General features: G+C 36.3%; 1 protein-coding gene across 5 annotated transcripts in view; it reads left to right on the top strand.

The window, feature by feature from the left end:
- Nucleotides 1-22,022, top strand: part of NELL2 (neural EGFL like 2) — a 531,530-nt gene that overhangs the window by 259,893 nt on the left and 249,615 nt on the right. For all 5 annotated transcript variants that reach the window (XM_077170643.1, XM_077170642.1, XM_077170644.1 and 2 more), the window contains one exon: nt 17,474-17,565. In XM_077170643.1, the coding sequence (XP_077026758.1) occupies nt 17,474-17,565 (92 nt within the window). The remainder of the gene's footprint in view (nt 1-17,473; nt 17,566-22,022) is intronic.

Here is a 22,022-nt window from a genome sequence, read left to right as displayed (position 1 = left end):
TCAAAACCTTGAATTAATGTAGATTTGTGTGTTTTAAATAAAAATGTTTAAGGCACATTTTTATTGTTGTCTATGATTTCTTACTTGAACTGATTTTTTTCAAATAATAGACTGTATTGGTTTCTTAAATGCTACCAGAATGTGATATACCAGAAGTGGAATGACTTTTGAAAATAGAATTTAATAAGTTATGAGTTTACAGTTCTAAGTCTATGAAAATGTCCAAACTAAGGCATCCATTGAAAGATACCTTATTCAAGAAAGTCTGCTGGGTCTGAAACAGCTCTGTCAGCTGGGAAGTCACGTGGCTGGCATCTGCTGGTCCCTTGCTCCTGGGTTCCATTCTTTCAGCCTCTGTTCCTGTGGGGGTTCCTCACTTTGCTTCTCTGGGGCTGGCTTTCATCTCTTGTCTTCCTTTGGCTCTCTCCAGGTTCTGGCTTGCGTAATTTCTCGTGACAATGTCTGCTGGGCTCCAAGCATCTCTAAACCTCCATATCTCTGTTCTCCAAGTGTCAGGATCTGTGTTAGATCTGCGCTGAAGTTTCTGTTGGCCTTGTCTTTCCTGAGGTTTCTCCAAAATGTTTTGCCTTTTAAAGACTCTAGTAAACTAATCAAGAACCACCCAGAATGGGTGGAGTCACATCTCCATCTAATCAAAAGGTCACACCCAAGATTGGGTGTGTCACATCTCCTTGAAGATAATCTAATCAAAAGTTTCCAACCTACAGTGTTGACTCAGGATTAAAAGAAATGGCTGCCCCCACAAGACTGGATTGAGACTAAAACATGGCTTTTCTGGGGTACATAATATTTTCAAACCAGCATGTGGAACAATGCCTATCCAGATAACATAGGGTAAAAAAGACTTCTACACTATATCTATGTTACTTTCCCCATTCGAATGCTTATTTTATTTTCCTATTTCTTTTTTCCCTGCCTAGTAAAATAGTTCTCAAGCTTCACTACATATTTGGACAGAATTAAAAAATAAAAGAGGCCCATGTCTCACCTCAGAGATGATTATTAATTGGTATTGCATGCAACTGGGCCATAGAGATTTTTAAGTGAGTCTAATATGCATCCAAAGTTGGGAACCTTTAACCTGGTAGGTTGGGAGTATGTATAAAACCAATGTTAATAATCAGTTCCAGCATATGTAATTATCCTGATTGGTTGCTCATTAGAATCCAGTTACTAGGTTTACTATTATTATTTTTATTATCAGCAGCAGTAGGCTAGCAGTAAAAAACTATGCAGTATTGGAGTTAAGAACATCAGGATTCTGAAGTAAAAAGCAGATTTAACTTCTGTTTTCACCACTTAGTATTTGTGATAATTTCCAAAAAAAAAGAAAATTTGAGCATTTTCCTTCCTGAGACTGTTTAGTCACCTTAACATCAGAATCATCATGGTAACTACCTTGCAGAGTTGCTGTGAGAACTGAGTGATAGAATGCCTTCTGTAGTCCCAATCTGAGGTGCAAACTGATTCTAATTCTCTACTGTTGTTCCTTGATGTTGCTACTCTTATCCCTTCATTTTTTGGCATCTCTGCTTCTACAGAAGTCAGAAACTTTCTAAGAAGCATCCTATTGTCTTTGTTTTCTATATAAACCTTACTTCCTTGCCATAACTAAATTCCTGATAACATGCTGATCTTTGAAAACTTTTCAAGTCAACTTATTCTACAATGGCTTTTCTATCCTGGAACTAGAGAGACTCACTACTTGTACTTCCACTTCTAGATCATGGTTCCATTACCAAGAGAGAACCGTGCTTATGTTCACTTTCTTTTGCCTTTATCTTATAGAGCATTTCTAAAGTTACTTAGGTCAGCACCTTTCTTCTCAAAGTTCTTCAGTGGAGCTTTTTCTTATATTTGTAATACAGTTATATTGTTTACCACATTCTACATTCCATTTCCGGATCTACTGACCTCTTAAATGATTTTTTAGAATCAGTATACATTAGGCCCACTCTTTGTACTGTACAGTTTTAAAGGTTTTGACAAATGCATAGAGTCATGTACCCACAATTTCAGTATCACAGAATAGTTTTAGTGCCCTGAATATCCCGTGTTTCACCTATTCAACCCTGTAGATTCATTTTTGAGTCCTCCTAAATCTTTAGTTATTTCATCAACCCCAGTTTCCTAAATTAGTGAACCTACTTCAGCTTCCCACTTTCTGCCTAATTAAACTGGATTCCATAGTCTGCTACCTTAAGGGTGCAAATATAATCACTCCAGATGTTCTCTCTTCTTGACAGTTATGGTCCATTCTGATCTTAATTAAATACAACTATCCTTTGCCTCCCTTCACTCCTGCCTCAACCAGGCTGTGAGTAATGGGGGGGCATCTTTACAAATTCATATCCTCTTTTCTAACCTGAGTTCTCACTGCTGCTTACTAATGCTTGCTTTCATCTGCAGTTAACTTCCTATTACCCTTTCTTCAATTCTAAATATTTTCCACTCATGCTAATTTCCCACCCTACATTTAGCTTCCTTGCATATTTTTATCTATCAGTCAGTTTCTTGGCATTAAACAGAATTCATCTCAGATGGTTCAGATGATGTGTACTTAGTGTCTTTTCCTCACCTTACAGAGGTGAGGGCAGCGAATGGGGTGGGGTGGAGGGACAAGGAGATGAGACATCCAGAGACTAGCAACTGCAAGAAGCGGATTCTTTTGCAGTATTGATAATTCCCTGACTTCTGCCTTACCTTAAATTTTTAGTTGGCTGCCAGAGAGCAGCATGTTGTTCTTCATTGGTACCACAATGTCAACACTGTTCTCCTCACCCTCGAACTTGTTTCATTCTCTGTGTTCCCTGGATTTGTTAATAGAATCATCGTACTTCCTATTCTTCCAATTGACATACTTTTTCAGAGACTTTAACTTTTTCTATTTTACCTCCCATATCCTTTTACTTGTTAAATTCTTTCCACAACTATAATTGCATCTAATATTCATTCCTTTCTTTTTTTTTTTTTTTGAAAGCATGTATATCTTGCTTGGATTGTTGCATCGAGACCTAACTCATCTCCTTGTGTTTGATTTCTCAGTCACAGAGTTGTCTTCTTAAGATACAATTTCTTTTGGTCACATCATTCCCTTTCTCAGAATCTTCTGATAGCTCAAATATTGCCACCAGTGAGTATAAATCCATTATTTTGTTACTGGATATTCTTCATAATCTGTCTCTATCATCCCTTTTCAGACTGATTTCTTAATAATAGTTCTCTGAAAGTCTGTATCCATGTTCCACCGGTCAACTTTCCTTGAATATGTCATGAATACTCTTTCCCTTGTTCAAATCCTATTAAAATACTTGTCCATCAATGCTCATTTTCAAACACTCCTCCTCTATGAAGCGTTTCCAATCCAACACTAGTAAGAATGTATTCTTTTCCTTTGTCTCCATACAAATTCTGAGCTGTATATTGTTAATTATGTGTTTGCTTACTGTGCTGGTTTGAATCTATTGTGGACCCAAGAAAAGCCAGGTCCTTTAATCATTCAGTATTGCTGGGTGGGAGCTTTTGATTGTAGCCATGGAGATGTGACCCACCCAAGAGTGGGTGGTAACTTCTGATTAGATGGTTTCCGTAGAGGTGTGTCTCGACCCATTCAAGGTGATATTGCTTACTGGAGCCCTTTATGAGGGAACCATTTTGGAAAAAGCTTTAGAGCCCATGCTGCCAGAGACCTCTGGAGATGAAGAAGAAAAATGCCCCTGATGGAGCTTCATGAAACAAGAAGCTGGGAGAGAAGGCTAGCAGACTTTGCCATGTACCCTTACAGCTGAGAGAGAAACCCTGAACTTCACTGGCCTTTTTTGAGTGAAGGTAACCTCTTGTTGGTGTATTAATTTGAACATTTTCATAGCCTTGCCTTAATTTGGACATTTTCATAGCTTTAAAACTGTAAACTTGCAACTTAATAAATTCCCCCTTTTAAAAGCCATTCCATTTTAAAAGCATTCTGGCAGCTTGCAAACTAGAACACCTGTTTTTCCCACACTAGGGAGAATGCTTCTTGAAGTCAGAGAAGGAGCTTTCCTAGTACAGTAGATTATTTTAATAAATGCTTCTAATTTCCACAAGGTTTTGCCACTTTTGCTGCAAGTCTATGTGGGTTTATTTTGTTTCTCCTCCTTTTGTTATCCTTTTGTTGCTTTCTGCTTTTCTTTCCCCTGCTCTATTTCAGGTATAACTTATAAATTTTTTCCTTTGCCTTTTGCCTCTTTGTTCTGCAAGGAGCTTGTTCCCTTTAACCTGTGCCCTTTCTCTTCCCTTGGTTAGTATTCTTTACATAAAGGAAGAAGTTACTAATATACGTTTCAGGAAACTGACTTTTTAAAATGCCCCGCTACTTGTGTCATTCCCCCCAGTGAAATGTCTTTGTTTTCTTGACCACCAGAGATTGTCGTAAAACAGTACAATCATTGTTTCAGGGTATTTCTTTGTACTATGTTAATTGAGCACTAATATGTGGCTTATAATGAAAAGTATCATACTTTACAGTTCACAAAGCATTTTATGTCCAACACTTCCTTCATTATGACATAGAAACAATATGCGTCTCAACACATGTGCCAGTTGTTTTGGACAAAAAGTTCCACAAAGTTAAAACAAATTTTAGATGTTCAAGTTTTGCCTGAATTCACTAGATTTTTTTATTGGTATGAAAATATACACAGTACTGTCAGATGTATCCTAGTCCTGGCTTTTAAAGTGACAATGTGCAAATTTTTTCTTATTATGTTGTGCATTGCATTTTCTTTATAAAGTGATAATAAAACCTGTTGCCTCATTGCGTGTTCCTGTTCTGTCACTTTAATAGTATTCACGTATTGACCCAACCTATGTTTTTCCTTCAAACCTTTGCTCCTACATATTGCATTTTTTAATTAATTTATTTTTTAAGGGGATTAAAGGAATTAGCTTATGATCTTTTTTTTTTTTAAGACTTAATTTTATGGTTCATAAGCCAGAATCAGGAATAAGTCTAGTGCTGGAAAGGTAACTAAATCAAAAGAATTTCAGAGTATAGCTTAAACTGTAATTTAAATGGGTACAATTAAACTGGTGTTGAAAGTAATGACTCCCTGCTCCTAGCAACAGACTTGGCCTTTCCACTGTTATCCTCTAAATATCCAGTTTTTGTTTGCCCATAGTATAATAGCTTTTCAAACTCAAAGGCTCATCTGGATGGGCTGTTTGAATTTTTGCTCTTGTTCTGTTCTGGAAGTTATTTTTATCCTCCGTTGCCTTTTAACCCCTCACTACTGCTAGATTTATGGTATTTTAGGGCCTTTTCTCTTACTGGAAGAATAGGCTACTGACCTGAATTGAGGCCCCTGAGGAGAAGCACTCTTTTGGTTATTTAGAAGCCCAAGGACATTGACATATATAAAATGGGAAAAAAGGGTAGCACAAATACTCTCATGATCTCATTTCCTAAACTCTAATATTAGTCTTGCAAACAACTAAATTCCCAAACAATTAATGAGATTTAGTTAAAGCGAGTGATCATGTATAATTAATGACTTTGTAAATTATTTAAACACTTTGAAATTTAATCATTTTAAATAGCATTGGCTCATGAAAATGGATTTTATTAGGGGAAAGAGAAAGTTTTGTTATCAAATTGTCCAAGCAGACTTCTTTTGTGTGTGCTGATTTGTATTGTTCATGTTAATAAGTTACTGCTATGAGAATAGCCAACTACTTTTTCATTGTTAGAAAAACGTGCTCATATTTCAAATGTTTCAGATTACTCAGGCAGAAAGTAAACTGCTGTTTTACAAAAAGGACAAACTCTTTCCATGAGATCCAATTCATAGAACCTTTACTATAAAGAATCAAAACAAACAAACAAGGAAAAGACCAAATAAATACAAAGAGAAAACTGAGAATGAGAGAGGTGTAAGTCACTCGACTTCAGCTTTTTCCTCAGACAGGAATCTGAAAGAGAATTTACCAAAAACTTTTACAAACTGTTAGAATTTATTATGTAGGACTAGTGTTGGGTGCTGAATAAGATCCAAATGACAAATAAGACATGGTTCCTGTTGTTATATAGGAAAGATAAACAAGTGCACAATTAACTAGAGAAGAGGAAAAATGCATTAAGTGCTATAATAGAGATTTAGCTATTGTGAGGAGAGAGATATTAATGTTTATATTAGTACACAAGACTTTTATGACAGCTATATTGTTAAGACTGTCTGCAAGTAAATCTAGATAAATATAGCATGGCTAACTTAAGTCTTTTAAGAATATTAAAATGATTTTAGATTTGTTTGACTCCACAGAATCTTGGCATGCCTAATGAATGCATTTATTGTACCTTCTTTTTTAAAGGTTATAATAAAAATATAAAGATACAGAATTATAATTAGTGAGATTTTATAACTCAATGGCTTTGATTGTGTATCACTAACAAATTACAATCATGTTTACTCAGAATGAAGTAACTGCTATTATACATGAAATTTTAAGAGCCTTTCTAAACAAAATTAAGGTAAGAATACCATACAGAAGCCACTACTATATAGAACTGCCCTTAACAGATAGCTTTATCAATCCAAAGATCACTGATACCTAGCATTTCAAAAAAGAATAAACACCAACCAAACAAATCACAAATCCCATTTCTCAACTAAATGAACTATACTCATTTTCTTTTTTGGTCTGTATAACATTTAATTCTGCATTGTATCATTTTTCATGGTGTTGATACCAATTGGGAAGTTTAAAGTAGACTCTTATATTTTCAAGTCATCAATAAAAAGGAAAAGCTAAATATGTCAAGAGTGAGGAAATGTTCAGAAGTGAAATATGATATGCCTTTTTTTGCGTATATATTCTATAATATTTTTAGATAGATTTGGGTAATCCTTTCCACAAAGGCTTGCATGAATTTATTTAAATCTCATTAGAGTGATCTGCAGTTGCTAGCGCTGTAAAAATGATCAGCAAATCAGAATTTTAATATCTAATTTGGGACTTTCAGAGTTTTACTGTCTTATCTGTTTACCAGTCTGTGCTATAAATTACTTTTCAATTTTTAACAACTGATGACTTTTAGATTTGCATCCATACCGTCTCCTTTCTTCCTCTTTGCTGTTAATTGTATTTACATTGTAAGAATGGGAAAAATGAAGTGAAAAGAATTCATTAATTGCTTTTGCAGATTCTCTTCTAATAATGGTACTTGTAACTTTGTAACTAATGATGTCTAACTTGGCCTGGAAAAACATGCATACTTATTATATCATCCCATTTAATTTCTCCAAGCTCTTATTAACGTCCTCGACCTGTGAGTGAACAGGCTCTGCATGGGACAACGGCGAGTGACACAATTCACATAGACCATGATATGGATGGTTATGAAAACAGCACTGTTTACTTGAGTCATAATAAATATGCATTTGACATTGGTTAATATTAGTAACTAAAGAGTAGCTGTAGTGTTATGGGTTAGTCTGCTTTCATGGAAGACTCACTTCTTAGTCTGCAAAGGGGTAAACCTAAAGGCATGAATTAATATCCATCTGCCAAGCATTTCACATCTTAAAATATGTGCACATAATATACTGTATCACTTGGCATAGATCTTTGACAATGCAACTTGATTGATATAATTCTTGTTAATCATAATGGCTGGTAAATGGTTTGGGGCATCAGAATCTAGAGTATATGTTACAAAGAGCTTAATGCTGTATATATAAACACATACAAACACATATACACACCCCAAGCTGAAAAGAAATGAAGCCTCTGACTTTGAATATGAATGCAATTGAATTAACAAGAAATCAGTTAGGCAAAAATGATTATTCCTTCATTGTTTTGTTGAGGACAAAACAAAGTTTTCTTTATTTTATTGGGGGAAAGTAAGCTAGCAGATGCCTTTCAGTTAGGGAATTCTAGAGACCACCCTGTAGCCATTTGGTAGCCATCACAATTATTGTCATCTCTGAGGCTTTGTCCCTCAGGCATGCAGAGGCTGGCCTTGGTTAAAGTCAAGGAATGCGCCTAATCTGCTCTTCCTCTTGTTTCAACTCTCAGGGCCCAGTTCCTTCATTTTGCCATCTGTCTGCCTATGGACCTCATTTGATAAGCTATCTAGACTTTTTCTAAAAGCAGGTCTCTATTTTAAAAAGATTTCTGTTTTCTCTCTTCAAGATTTATTTGTTCTATGTTCTACTCTCTTGTGTCCTTCTAACCACCCTAGGCCTTGTAAACTAGACCTTTTAATGATCTAAAGTGAATGATATGACAAGCACCTCTGCTGATTTTTTTTGGAGTGGGGGGGCACTCCATGTTCCCAGTTCCATTTTCTCTCCTGCTTTGTGCCCCAGGAGGCTGATTTCTGCGGACTAGTATCACTCTGGTCTTCTTGCCAGTCGGCTTGGTGTCAAGTTTTCCAGTAGGTGGCATTGGAAGGAAATTGGAGGACAAGAAGAGAGAGAATTGGACTTCCGGAGAAGATGGCGTCTTAGTAAGATGCGCGGATCTTAGTTCCTCCTCCAGAACAGCTACTAGGGGAGTAGAAACGATACAGAACAGCTCCCAGAGCCACAACAGAGATCAAAAAGACAGCGTACCCCATCCTGGAACGGCTGACTGGCTGAGAGAACCTGCTCCGGTGAGATCGCCGAGGGGCGCGGGGTTCCCCGGGCGGGGCGGCAAGCGGCCGGAGTCTCTCCCTTCCTCCTTCCCGGGTCAGCTGGCAGAATTGGGCAGGTGGTCCCCTCAAGCCACAGCGGCTGGCGCCCCCACCACGTGCGGCCCCCTAGACCAACTGAGAGAATTGGATCGGAAATCACCAGGCCGCGGAGAACGGTGACCAGGGGGGTCCCTTCCAAACACGTGACTTCCCGGTCCAACTGGGAACGGTGCACTCTCCCAAGCCGCGGTGGCTGGCACCCTCCCGCCATGCTTGGCGCCCCGGGCCTAATAGGAGATTCGGGCGGGTGCTCTCACGGGCTGCGGTGCCCGGCGACCCTCCCCGCGTTCGGACCCCCGGGCCGGCTGGCACTCTTCCAAGCTGCTTCGGCTAGCGAACCCCCCCACGGCTAGAGTTTTCCAAAGTTAAAGGACCCACAGCACCTTTTACTGGTAGGACCAGCAGACAAACGTGTACCACGAGCGCCACCTACTGGGCAGGATAAGAAAAACAGAACCCAGAGATTTCACAGAAAAATCTTTCAACCTGTTGGGTCCAACACCCAGGGAAATCTGACTAAATGCCCAGACGCCGGCAGAAGATAACGGATCACGCTCAGAAAATTGAAAATATGGTCCAGTCAAAGGAACAAACCAATAGTTCAAATGAGATACAGGAGCTGAGACAACTAATGCTGAATATACGAACAGAAATGGAAAACCTCTTCAAAAACAAAACCAATAAATTGAGGGAGGACATGAAGAAGACATGGGCTGAACAAAAAGAAGAAATAGAAAATCTGAAAAAACAAATCACAGAACTTATGGGAGTGAAGGACAAAGTAGAAAAGATAGAAAAAACAATGGATACCTGCAATGGTAGATTTAAAGAGACAGAAGCTACAATTAGTGAACTGGAGGATGGAACATCTGAATTCCAAAATGAAACAGAAACTATAGGGAAAAGAATGGAAAAACTTGAGCAGGGGATCAGGGAACTGAATGACAATATGAAGCGCACAAATATATGTGTTGTGGGTGTCCCAGAAGGAGAAGAGAAGGGAAAAGGAGGAGAAAAACTAATGGAAGAAATTATCACTGAAAATTTCCCAACTCTTATGAAAGACCTAAAATTACAGATCCAAGAAGTGCAGCACACCCCAAAGAGATTAGACCCAAATAGGCGTTCTCCAAGACACTTACTAGTTAGAATGTCAGAGGTCAAAGAGAAAGAGAGGATCTTGAAAGCAGCAAGAGAAAAACAATCCATCACATACAAGGGAAACCCAATAAGACTATGTGTAGATTTCTCAGCAGAAACCATGGAAGCTAGAAGACAGAGGGATGATATATTTAAATTATTAAAAGAGAAAAACTGCCAACCAAGACTCCTATATCCAGCAAAATTGTCCTTCAAAAATGAGGGAGAAATTAAAACATTTTCAGACAAAAAGTCACTGAGAGAATTTGTGACCAAGAGACCAGCTCTGCAAGAAATACTAAAGGGAGCACTAGAGTCAGATACGAAAAGACAGAAGAGAGAGGTATGGAGAAGAGTGTAGAAAGAAGGAAAGTCAGATATGATATATATAATACAAAAGGCAAAATGGCAGAGGAAAATATTATCCAAACAGTAATAACACTAAATGTTAATGGGCTGAATTCCCCAATCAAAAGATATAGACTGGCAGAATGGATTGAAAAACAGGATCCTTCCATATGCTGTCTGCAGGAAACACATCTTAGACCCAAAGATAAACATAGGTTGAAAGTGAAAGGTTGGGAAAAGATATCTCATGCAAACAGCAACCAGAAAAGAGCAGGAGTGGCTATACTAATATCCAACAAATTAGACTTCAAATGTAAAACAGTTAAAAGAGACAAAGAAGGATACTATCTACTAATAAAAGGAACAATTAAACAAGAAGACATAACAATCATAAATATTTACGCACCGAACCAGAATGCTCCAAAATACGTGAGGAATACACTGCAGTTACTGAAAAGGGAAATAGACACATATACCATAATAGTTGGAGACTTCAATTCCCCACTCTCATCAATGGACAGAACATCTAGACAGAAGATCAATACAGAAACAGAGAATTTGAATATTACAATAAATGAGCTAGACTTAACAGACATTTATAGGACATTACATCCCACAACAGCAGGATACACCTTTTTCTCAAGTGCTCATGGATCATTCTCAAAGATAGAGCATATGCTTGGTCACAAAGCAAATCTTAACAAATTTAAAAAGATTGAAATCATACACAACACTTTCTCGGATCATAAAGGAATGAAGTTGGAAATCAATAGTAGGCGGAGTGCCAGAAAATTCACAAATACGTGGAGGCTCAACAACACACTCTTAAACAACGAGTGGGTCAAAGAAGAAATTGCAAGAGAAATTAGTAAATACCTTGAGGCGAATGAAAATGAAAACACAACATATCAAAACTTATGGGACGCAGCAAAGGCAGTGCTAAGAGGGAAATTTATTGCCCTAAATGCCTATATCAGAAAAAAAGAAAATGCAAAAATGCAGGAATTAACTGTCCACTTGGAAGAACTGGAGAAAGAACAGCAAACTAATCCCAAAACAAGCAAAAGGAAAGAAATAACAAAGATTAGAGCAGAAATAAATGAAATTGAAAACATGAAAACAATAGAGAAAATCAATAAGACCAGAAGTTGGTTCTATGAGAAAATCAATAAGATTGATGGGCCCTTAGCAAGATTGACAAAAAGAAGAAAAGAGAGGATGCAAATAAATAAGATCAGAAATGGAAGAGGAGACATCACTACTGACCTCACAGAAATAAAGGAGGTAATAACAGGATACTATGAACAACTTTATGCTAATAAATACAACAACTTAGATGAAATGGACAGGTTCCTGGGAAGACATGAACAACCAGCTTTGACTCAAGAAGACATAGATGACCTGAAAAAACCAATCACAAGTAAAGAAATTGAATTAGTCATTCAAAAGCTTCCTAAAAAGAAAATTCCAGGACCAGATGGCTTCACATCTGAATTCTATCAAACATTCCAGAAAGAATTAGTACCAACTCTCCTCAAACTCTTCAAAAAAATCGAAGTGGAGGGAAAACTACCTAATTCATTCTATGAAGCCAACATCACCCTCATACCAAAACCAGGCAAAGATATTACAAAAAAAGAAAACTACAGACCAATCTCTGTAATGAATATAGAGGCAAAAATCCTCAATAAAATTCTAGCAAATCGTATCCAACAACACATTAAAAGAATTATACATCATGACCAAGTAGGATTCATCCCAGGTATGCAAGGATGGTTCAACATAAGAAAATCAATTAATGTAATACACCATATCAACAAATCAAAGCAGAAAAATCACATGATCATCTCAATTGATGCAGAGAAGGCATTTGACAAGATTCAACATCCTTTCCTGTTGAAAACACTTCAAAAGATAGGAATACAAGGGAACTTCCTTAAAATGATAGAGGGAATATATGAAAAACCCACAGCTAATATCATCCTCAATGGGGAAAAATTGAAAACTTTCCCCCTAAGATCAGGAACAAGACAAGGATGTCCACTATCACCACTATTATTCAACATTGTGTTGGAGGTTCTAGCCAGAGCAATTAGACAAGAAAAAGAAATACAAGGCATCAAAATTGGAAAGGAAGAAGTAAAACTATCACTGTTTGCAGACGATATGATAGTATACGTCGAAAACCCGGAAAAATCCACAACAAAACTACTAGAGCTAATAAATGAGTACAGCAAAGTAGCACGTTACAAGATCAACATTCAAAAATCTGTAGCATTTCTATACACTAGCAATGAACAAGCGGAGGGGGAAATCAAGAAACGAATCCCATTTACAATTGCAACTAAAAGAATAAAATACTTAGGAATAAATTTAACTAAAGAGACAAAAAACCTACATAAAGAAAACTACAAAAAACTGTTAAAAGAAATCACAGAAGACCTAAATAGATGGAAGGGCATACCATGTTCATGGATTGGAAGACTAAATATAGTTAAGATGTCAATCCTACCTAAATTGATTTACAGATTCAATGCAATACCAATCAAAATCCCAAGAACTTATTTTTCAGAAATAGAAAAGCCAATAAGCAAATTTATCTGGAAGGGCAGGGTGCCCCGAATTGCTAAAAACATCTTGAAGAAAAAAAACGAAACTGGAGGTCTCGCGCTGCCTGACTTTAAGGCATATTATGAAGCCACAGTGGTCAAAACAGCATGGTATTGGCATAAAGATAGATATATCGACCAATGGAATCGATTAGAGTGCTCAGATATAGACCCTCTCATCTATAGACATTTGATCTTTAATAAGGCAGTCAAGCCAACTCACCTGGGACAGAACAATCTCTTCAATAAATGGTGCCTAGAAAACTGGATATCCATATGCAAAAGAATGAAAGAAGACCCATATCTCACACCCTATACAAAAGTTAACTCCAAATGGATCAAAGATCTAAACATTAGGTCTAAGACCATAAAGCAGTTAGAGGAAAATGTTGGGAGATCTCTTATGAAACTTACAATTGGAGGCGGTTTTATGGACCTTAAACCTAAAGCAAGAGCACTGAAGAAGGAAATAAATAAATGGGAACTCCTCAAAATTAAACACTTTTGTGCATCAAAGAACTTCATCAAGAAAGTAGAAAGACAGCCTACACAATGGGAGACAATATTTGGAAATGACATATCAGATAAAGGTCTAGTATCCAGAATTTATAAAGAGATTGTTCAACTCAACAACAACAAAAAGACACCCAACCCAATTACAAAATGGGAAAAAGACTTGAGCAGACACCTATCAGAAGAGGAAATACAAATGGCCAAAAGGCACATGAAGAGATGCTCAATGTCCCTGGCCATTAGAGAAATGCAAATCAAAACCACAATGAGATATCATCTCACACCCACCAGAATGGCCATTGTCAACAAAACAAAAAATGACAAGTGCTGGAGAGGATGCGGAGAAAGAGGCACACTTATCCACAGTTGGTGGGAATGCCAAATGGTGCAACCACTGTGGAAAACAGTTTGGCGGTTCCTCAAAAAGCTGAATATAGAATTGCCATACGACCCAGCAATACCATTGCTTGGAATCTACTCAAAGGAATTAAGGGCAAAGACACAAACGGACATTTGCACACCAATGTTTATAGCAGCGTTATTTACAATTGCAAAGAGATGGAAACAGCCAAAATGTCCATCAACAGACGAGTGGCTAAACAAACTGTGGTATATACATATGATGGAATATTATGCAGCTTTAAGACAGGATAAATTTATGAAGCATGTAATAACATGGATGGACCTAGAGAACATTCTGCTGAGTGAGTCTAGCCAAAAACTAAAGGGCAAATAGTGTATGGTCCCACTGATGTGAACCGACATTCGAGAATAAACTTGGAATATGTCATTGTTAACAGAGTCCAGCAGGAGTTAGAAACAGGGTAAGATAATGGGTAATTGGAGCTGAAGGGATACAGACTGTGCAATAGGACTAGATACAAAAACTCAAAAATGGACAGCACAATAATACCTAATTGTAAAGTAATCATGTTAAAACACTGAATGAAGCTGCATCTGAGCTATAAGTTTTTTTTTGTTTTTTTTTACTATTATTATTACTTTTATTTTTTTTCTCTATATTAACATTCTATATCTTTTTCTGTTGTGTTGCTAGTTCTTCTAAACCGATACAAATGTACTAAGAAACGATGATCATGCATGTATGTGATGATGTTAGGAATTACTGATTGCATATGTAGAATGGTATGATTTCTAGATGTTGGGTTAATTTCTTTTTTTCCATTAATTAATAAAAGAAAGAAAAAAAAAAAAAGAAGAGAGAGCATTGGCCAGGTTTATTCCCTGCTCTTTCCCTGCACCAGGCTGCATTGTTGGCTGTAGCTGTGTGTTTCATGATTACAGTTTTCACTAGACGTCCTCTCTTCCATGTCTTTGGCTCACCTTGGGCTCTAGTAAAACCATTTCCTCTCCTAGTTCCTTAGCTCCTGGTCGATGGTGACTTCTGGCTATTGTCAGAATCTAGGTCCTTCACGTTTTTTGTTCTGTTATCTTGATCCAGCTTTCCTCTCTGAGTTCAACTCTCAGTCCCCTGTGTTCTCATATAATTCAATGCATTCCTCTATTACAGAACTTAAGTTTAACTTTTATTGTAGTTTTGTATGTGTCTGATGCTCTACTAAGTAGTGAGGCCACGAATCATGTCTCACTCATTTTTGAAGCCCAGTACCTAGTAGAGTACCCGTCTTGTACTAGGAGCTCAGTAAAGGTTTGTTAGATGTACGAATAGATTGATATGCCTCTTAACTCCTGTATTCTGCTCCTGAGAGGTTCCAGAGCCATTCAGACTGTACTTTTAGAATTCCTTAAGGTGTTTTCAGGTGACTGTAGTTTTTTTGAGTTTCTTAACACTTTTTCCCTAAAGAGTCTAGGCAAGGCATGCCCTACTAGCATTACTGGGAATTTGGAGTAAACCTAGAATTATAGAGAATCACAGCAACTGATCCAAAAAAGAATGATTCAAAAATCACTCACTTATGGTTCTAAGCCATATTCACCCTGTTTGTTCTCATTATTTGAAAAGGAATGAAGAAATTGTGATCTCATTCATTTTTGAGCTTTTTTCCTCCTTGCCAAGCTCCATTTGGTGCCCTATTGCCTCATAAGTTGCCTATTTGAGTTTTTTGAATTAAGAGTTTGGAATAGAAGGTCTATCTGCTCTCCACTAATATGAAATTATCGTTAAGATTTTGTGTAAGGAGAATTTGGCCTTTTTTTAATTGATTTTTTTTACTATATTTCCTTTCCCTTCTATTGCAAGAGAGACTCAGAACATCAGTTTTTCTCTTCAGCATATTCTTGGATTTGAATAGGCTGCAGTTATCAAGTCATATAATATAATGGATTTTGAACCTTTCAATGGTGGGTGCTGAAGAGAATTAACAAGGGTTTCATTTATTCTCATTATCCTATAACATGTGCTACTTATTAAGTATAATTGAAACATACTAAATGCCAGATCTTGGTTTATTATTATTTATTTTTAGGTCTTGATTTTTTGAGGTTAATGGATCTCATCAGAAAAAAAGGCACAATCTGAAAAATTAAATGTTGGGGAGATGTATTTAGAATCAACCAGGTTAATGAAATAAACATGCTATTTTAATTCATAATATGATAGATAGTATGCAACTGACAAATCTGTAGTTTCATTTTGAATATTCATGATTGAGCAAGTTTCAGTCAGCCTTTAAGCAATATAATTTATGCAAGTAAGATGTATTCTTTTCCAGCAAGCTCCAAAAATTCAAAATCAATTTCTTTGTAAAAATATGTCATGCACTTAAAATTATTAATAAAAGCTGAGTAAGGAGATGAGTTGAAGGGTGACATTTTGCAAATGTGCATGCTTTCTATTATGTGAATGTCCAGTTTTAAATAATAGTTAATTCTGCAGCAATGGTGAAAGCTGGGTTGCATTTTGGATAAGAATATTTATACATTCAGATGTATATTCAATAGTGTTTTTAAAAGTATGTCTAATTTCCTTGTTATCTATTATTATTAGGAAGTTGATACTTTAAAGGTAATGAAAACATATAAATTCCAAAGACGGAAAGATTTACTTCTAATCTACCCAACATAATCACAAGGAAATATATATATTCACTTTGTAAAATCTGTGCAGCTAAAATAAAAAATTGGGTTTTTTAAATAAGGAGGACAACAAGCCGCCCAAGTCTGTTTAGGTTCCATTATTGTGTGATCTCATCTCCTGATGTTTTGAAGTAATTAGCTCAGGGTATATCAAGGTGTTATGGGACTTCAAAGCATCTACAGTATTGGATCCACTTTCAAAAAAAACACAATACAAAATCATGAAAGCAGAGGTTAGTTCAGGGTTTTGGAAAAGGCCTAAACCCGAAAAGGGCACTAAAAGTTAAGCTTCTCAGGGTGCATCTGCCTCTACTTAGATGATGAATGAACAGAAGTAATGGGAAACATTCATTTAAATTCAAGCAAACAATTTCTGTGAACAGCATGTGTGAATTGTAAATATCTTGCAATTTTCAGCAAAAGATGATTTGATACTCTGTATGCGTTTTCACTAATCAAAAATGTTTTCCCCATTGAATCTGAAGTTAGTTTTTAAATTTTATGTAATTGAGGTGGAAGCAAGGTAGGCCCAGACTAAGATTTTTCAACCAATATCCGAAATGGGGTACACTAATTCGTGGTACTTAGAAATAAAATAATTCGAAACATTGAAACATAAAACTTACATGTATGCTGAAATTAAAATAGCTTCTTTCTAATTCTGTTGTAAAATGTTCTTTAATGGTACTTTCCTCATATATGTGTTACCCCTGATTTGCGCTGCCCTAAGCACCTGCTTAATGTTCCTTTTTCGGGAACAGAGTCCTAAATGGGGCCTCATCTAGGCTTGTGACTCTGCTTATCAGCATTCTTTTTTCAGAGCTTACTTCTGACTTGCCACTGTCCCTTATCCTTTTTGTGCCTTATTTTACTTTCTAAACTTAAGGCCATGACGGTAACTAGAGCCTATGTGTGCCTTATAGTAGATTGAACCTAGGTTTATTTTCATTCTAATACCTTAAAAAGGTGTGAGAACCTATGAAGTGTTGTTACAGAATGATCTGAACACTTTAAGCTATTTTTTCCCATTGAAAAATAAACATATATATGTTTTTTTATTCCAAAGCTATATGCCAGTTCCAAGGACGAACCTACTTTGAAGGAGAAAGAAATATGGTCTATTCGTCTTCTGGAATATGTGTTCTCTATGAGTGCAAGGTAAGGTAACTCTTTGTGGGTCTTTTAAAATTTTTTCAGTTATACAAACACAGTAAACATTTCTATAAAAGCTCATCCTTGTAATCTTTTGTAAAATTTTAAGGTGAATCGAAAAACTAAAAATATTAATTTTTCTAAACTGTGAAAGAAATCCCCATTACTTTTTGCAAATATACAAATATAAGTGCTTGAAAAATATTTTTCACAATAAATAAAAATGTTCTTTTGTCAAATAAAAGTTGTATAAAGTTGTCTTATGTTCCCAAATTCAAAACAGTTCCTTGTTTGCTGTTATGAAAAAATGCAGGTAAAGTTAGACTCGGCCTGTTGCTGGTCATTGTTTTATCCTGTGTGAGAATCATTCAGTTCAATTAAAATAAAAATATAAAAAGTAGCTAATAAAAATGAACTGCTTATTGGAGATGAAACTTATGTTGATCTTAATCCTGTTGGGAGGAGTATTTTAAATTATCTGAAGGGAAATTCCTCATAAATTCACTTTCTGTGGTCTCTTGAAATATTCTTCTGAAGAAAATGAAACCCTTTGCACTCTGTTTTTTTACCTACTAATTGAAAACTAAATATGTTTCATGATACTTTTTGTATTTGTCTTTTATAATCTGTAATAATATATTTCTAAATGTTATAAAGCTACATTTCAAGCCAAATTCTATTTGAAGGTAGCTACATATATTTGTTTTAGGGCTCCATTTACATTTGATCCTTAATTTTCCTCATTAAATGTCTCTCTTACTTGAGTTTGGGTCAATTTATTATGTATAGAGTATGTAAAAAATTAAGATAGGTGATTTACTTTGCAGTCACCACAATAAACTGTGACCATTTATATGATTAAGAGTTGGGGAAAGCAGAAATCCTAAAAATTTTGCCAAAATAAATTGAATCTAAAAGGAATCAGCTATATGCATTTTATATTCTAAGTTGGAAGTCCTTTGGTATAAGCAAAGAAGAGGCATGAAGAGGCAAGACTGATTTGATTTCTAGAGCGTGACGGCTCTAATTTCTTCATGCCCATTTCAAAGTGTTCTAGCTCCTTCTTTTGGTTGATACAAGCTCTCCTATGATGTAGGTTACCATCTTACAGGTATGAGACCTGAGATATAGGAACATTAAAATGGATTGCTGAATCTGTTTTTCAAGATGGATTTTACTTTATCAGTATCCCTACACCAATACTGTTTGGAGTTGAGTAGCTCCCGTTATAGATATAGGAATTGGAAGGCTTAGAATGAGATCTAGTAATTCTAAAATGAAAAAAGAAAATGAAAGAAAAGTTACTTCAAGGAAGGCAAAAACTTTCGTCAGCTAGTTTCTAATGGTAAACTGTAACTTTAACATATCAGCTTTAGATTTAAAAATCTTGATGGTATCTGAAGTTTTTATACATCATTGTGTGTATATGGGGGAAAGCATATGTATGTATTATGTATGATATATGTGTATGCCGTATGTATGCTATACGTACATATTGAGATGCATTTGCATGTACATTTTTCATTTAATCAGAGTGTGCCCATAATGCTAGTGATACTGGTTTAGAAATTTACTGGGATGGTTGCCTGCGTGATTTATTTTTCTTTTTTTTTTTAACATGGGCAGGCACCAGGAATCACACCCGGGTCTTTGACATGGCAGTCGAGAACTCTGCATTGAGCCACTGTCACACCAACCCACCTTTGTGATTTTAAAGTTGCTACAAAATTATTTCATTTTAAATTAGTTTAGTTAAAAATCTGTAATTGCTAATACTGCAGGTGCTTAATAAATAGTTGGTGAATGAATGAATATTTCCTTTTCTTTGCTCAAATGAAAAGCACTATTTTCTATCTTCTCATGCAGTGTTGTTGAATAGAAATATGATGCAAAACGTATGTAATTTTTAGTGGACTAAAATTTCTATGTTTAACCCTATATGTAGGCGATATTACCATTTCAGCATATAAGCCATACCAACATTATTAAATATTTTACACTCTTTTGTTGTTCTAAGTCTTCAAAATATTATGTATATTTTGTGCTCAAGAACTACATGTAACTAGTGGCTATTGATTAGATAGCAGTGCTCTCTCAAATTAGGATAAACATTTGTAGTTCTTGAATGATTTCTTGACATTCAGAACTTCTATTGTTCCTTTTTTTTTTAACTTTTTTTATTGTCTAGTATAATGTATATACAAAGCAGAGAAATAGAAAAGCAATAGTTTTCAACGCACTCTTCAAAAAGTGTTTACAGGATAGATCCCAGAGTTTGTCATGGGATCTATGATGATAGATAACATATGATCCTCTCCTTTATTTCCTTCCAACTGCTCCAGAATATAGGAGGATAGAGTGCTTAAATACTTTATCATCATAATCTATTTTTTCCTTCTTTTTTGTGAAAAATAACATATATACAAAAAAGCTATAAATTTCCAAGCACAGCGCCACAGCACCACAATTAGTTGTCGAACATATTTCTACAATGGTTACATTACAATGGTTAAATATTTCTACCTATGGTTACATTCACAATTTTAAGTTTTTATTTCTAGCTCCTCTAAAATAGTGGAGACTAAAAGAAATATGAATTTAATGATTCCGCATTCATATTCATTTGTGAAGTCTTATCTTCTATGTATAATTCCACCATCACCTTTGATCTTTCCATACCTCTCTTTGAGGTTGTTTGGGCTATGGCAGTTCTAAATTTTTTATATTGAAGGGTCTGTTACTGATATGGGGTAGGGAGATGGAACTATCTGATGTTCTAGAGAGGCTGGGCTAGGTTTCAGGACTTATCTGGACCAGGGACCCATCTGGAGGTTATAGGTTTCTGGAAAGTTACTCTAGTGCCTGGAACCCTTGTGGAATCTTATATATTGCCCTAGGTGTTCTTTAAGATTGGCTGGAATGGTCCTGGTTGGGGGTTGGCAGGTTATAATAGGTAGCAAGGTTGCATAAGAGCAATCTCCAGATTAGCCCCTTGACTCTATTTGAACTCTCTCTGCCACTGATATTTTATTAAGTACACTTCTTTTCTCCCTTTTGGTCAGGATGTAATTGTTGGTCCTATGATGGCAGGTTTGGATTCATCCCTGGGAGTCCTCTACCACATCACCAGGGAGACTTTCATCCCTGGATGTAATGTCCCACGTAGGGGGGAGGGCAATGATTTCACTTGCAGAGTTGGGCTTAGAGAGACTGAGGCCATATCTGATCAACAACAGAGGTCCTCCAGAAGTAACTCTTCAGCATGCCTATAGTAGTCTAAGCTTCTCCACTACCTACACAAGACTAAGCCTCATGATCAAGGGCATGGCCTGTTGATTTGGGTATCACTAAGGTTGGAAACAGTATCAAGGAATTCCCTCATGATAAGGTTTAATTGTTCCATAGTTTTTCTCCCCTCCCTCAGGGGACTTTACCTATACTTTTTGATTATCTGCTTAATATACTCTAGGATGTTTCCAGGCATCACAATAAGCTATAGAAGATTAAAAGACCTCCTTCTTATTCTGGGCTTCCTGTGTTTCAGTTGTTCAAATGAGCTGTACAGATTGGTTGAATTAGTTTATGCACTACTGAAAATTTCAGCTCCGGATCAAATAAGCCTTTCTTCCATTGGTCTCAAAGAGTATGTGTGGTTCTAAAATTTGTCACTGTCTTCCTTACCCCTATATTCTGAATTACTTTAGCCCCAACTTGTTCAGCTTCATTCTTATCTCTAAATATCAGGTTATATATATAAAACAGCCTTTCAAAATCCAGAAATAATAATCACCACTCTGGACTTAATGTGTCTGCTCTAAAATCTTACAATCTAGGCCCCTATTTTCTTCTAAGCATTTTCTGAAGGTGACCTTACCATTGTTGTTTTGTTTGTTTGTTTGTTTCTGGCTTATTTTGTCTCACCAAATGTCCCACATGTTTATTCACATCGTTGCATGTCTCATGACATTGTTCCTTTTTTAGCAGCACAACCTTCGTTCATAAGCATATATCATCCTTTGCAAATCTACTTCTCTGTCAGTGCATCCTTGAGCCACCTGCATTCATTAGGCATCATGTATAGGTTCCAAAGACCACAGTCCATCAACATTCTCAATTTTAGATAATTTCACTGTTTCAAAGAGATAGAAAACCAATAAACGTGCCCTCACCAAATAGGAAATCTAAGCCTCCTCTTAACTCTTGTAGCCTCCCCCCATTATTTACCTCTGCTGTTGCTATGGTAGTGCTGATGGTTTCCTTTTGAACATAGCTCATAGCATGCAATAGCAGTTTTCCCCCTGTACCCTGGACTTAAACATTCTTAGTACAAGAATCATATCTTTCAAGTAGTTCTTACAAGAACTCATTCATATTTCTAGTGTGAGTCAGTCGGACACGTAGGTCTATACAACCCCTTTCAATCTTTTCATCTTCAATATGATAATATTACTTCTAGACCCACT

The sequence above is a fragment of the Tamandua tetradactyla genome, chromosome 7, assembly GCF_023851605.1.
Source record: "Tamandua tetradactyla isolate mTamTet1 chromosome 7, mTamTet1.pri, whole genome shotgun sequence".
NCBI lineage: Eukaryota > Metazoa > Chordata > Mammalia > Pilosa > Myrmecophagidae > Tamandua > Tamandua tetradactyla.
This window is presented reverse-complemented; position numbering and strand designations above follow the sequence as displayed.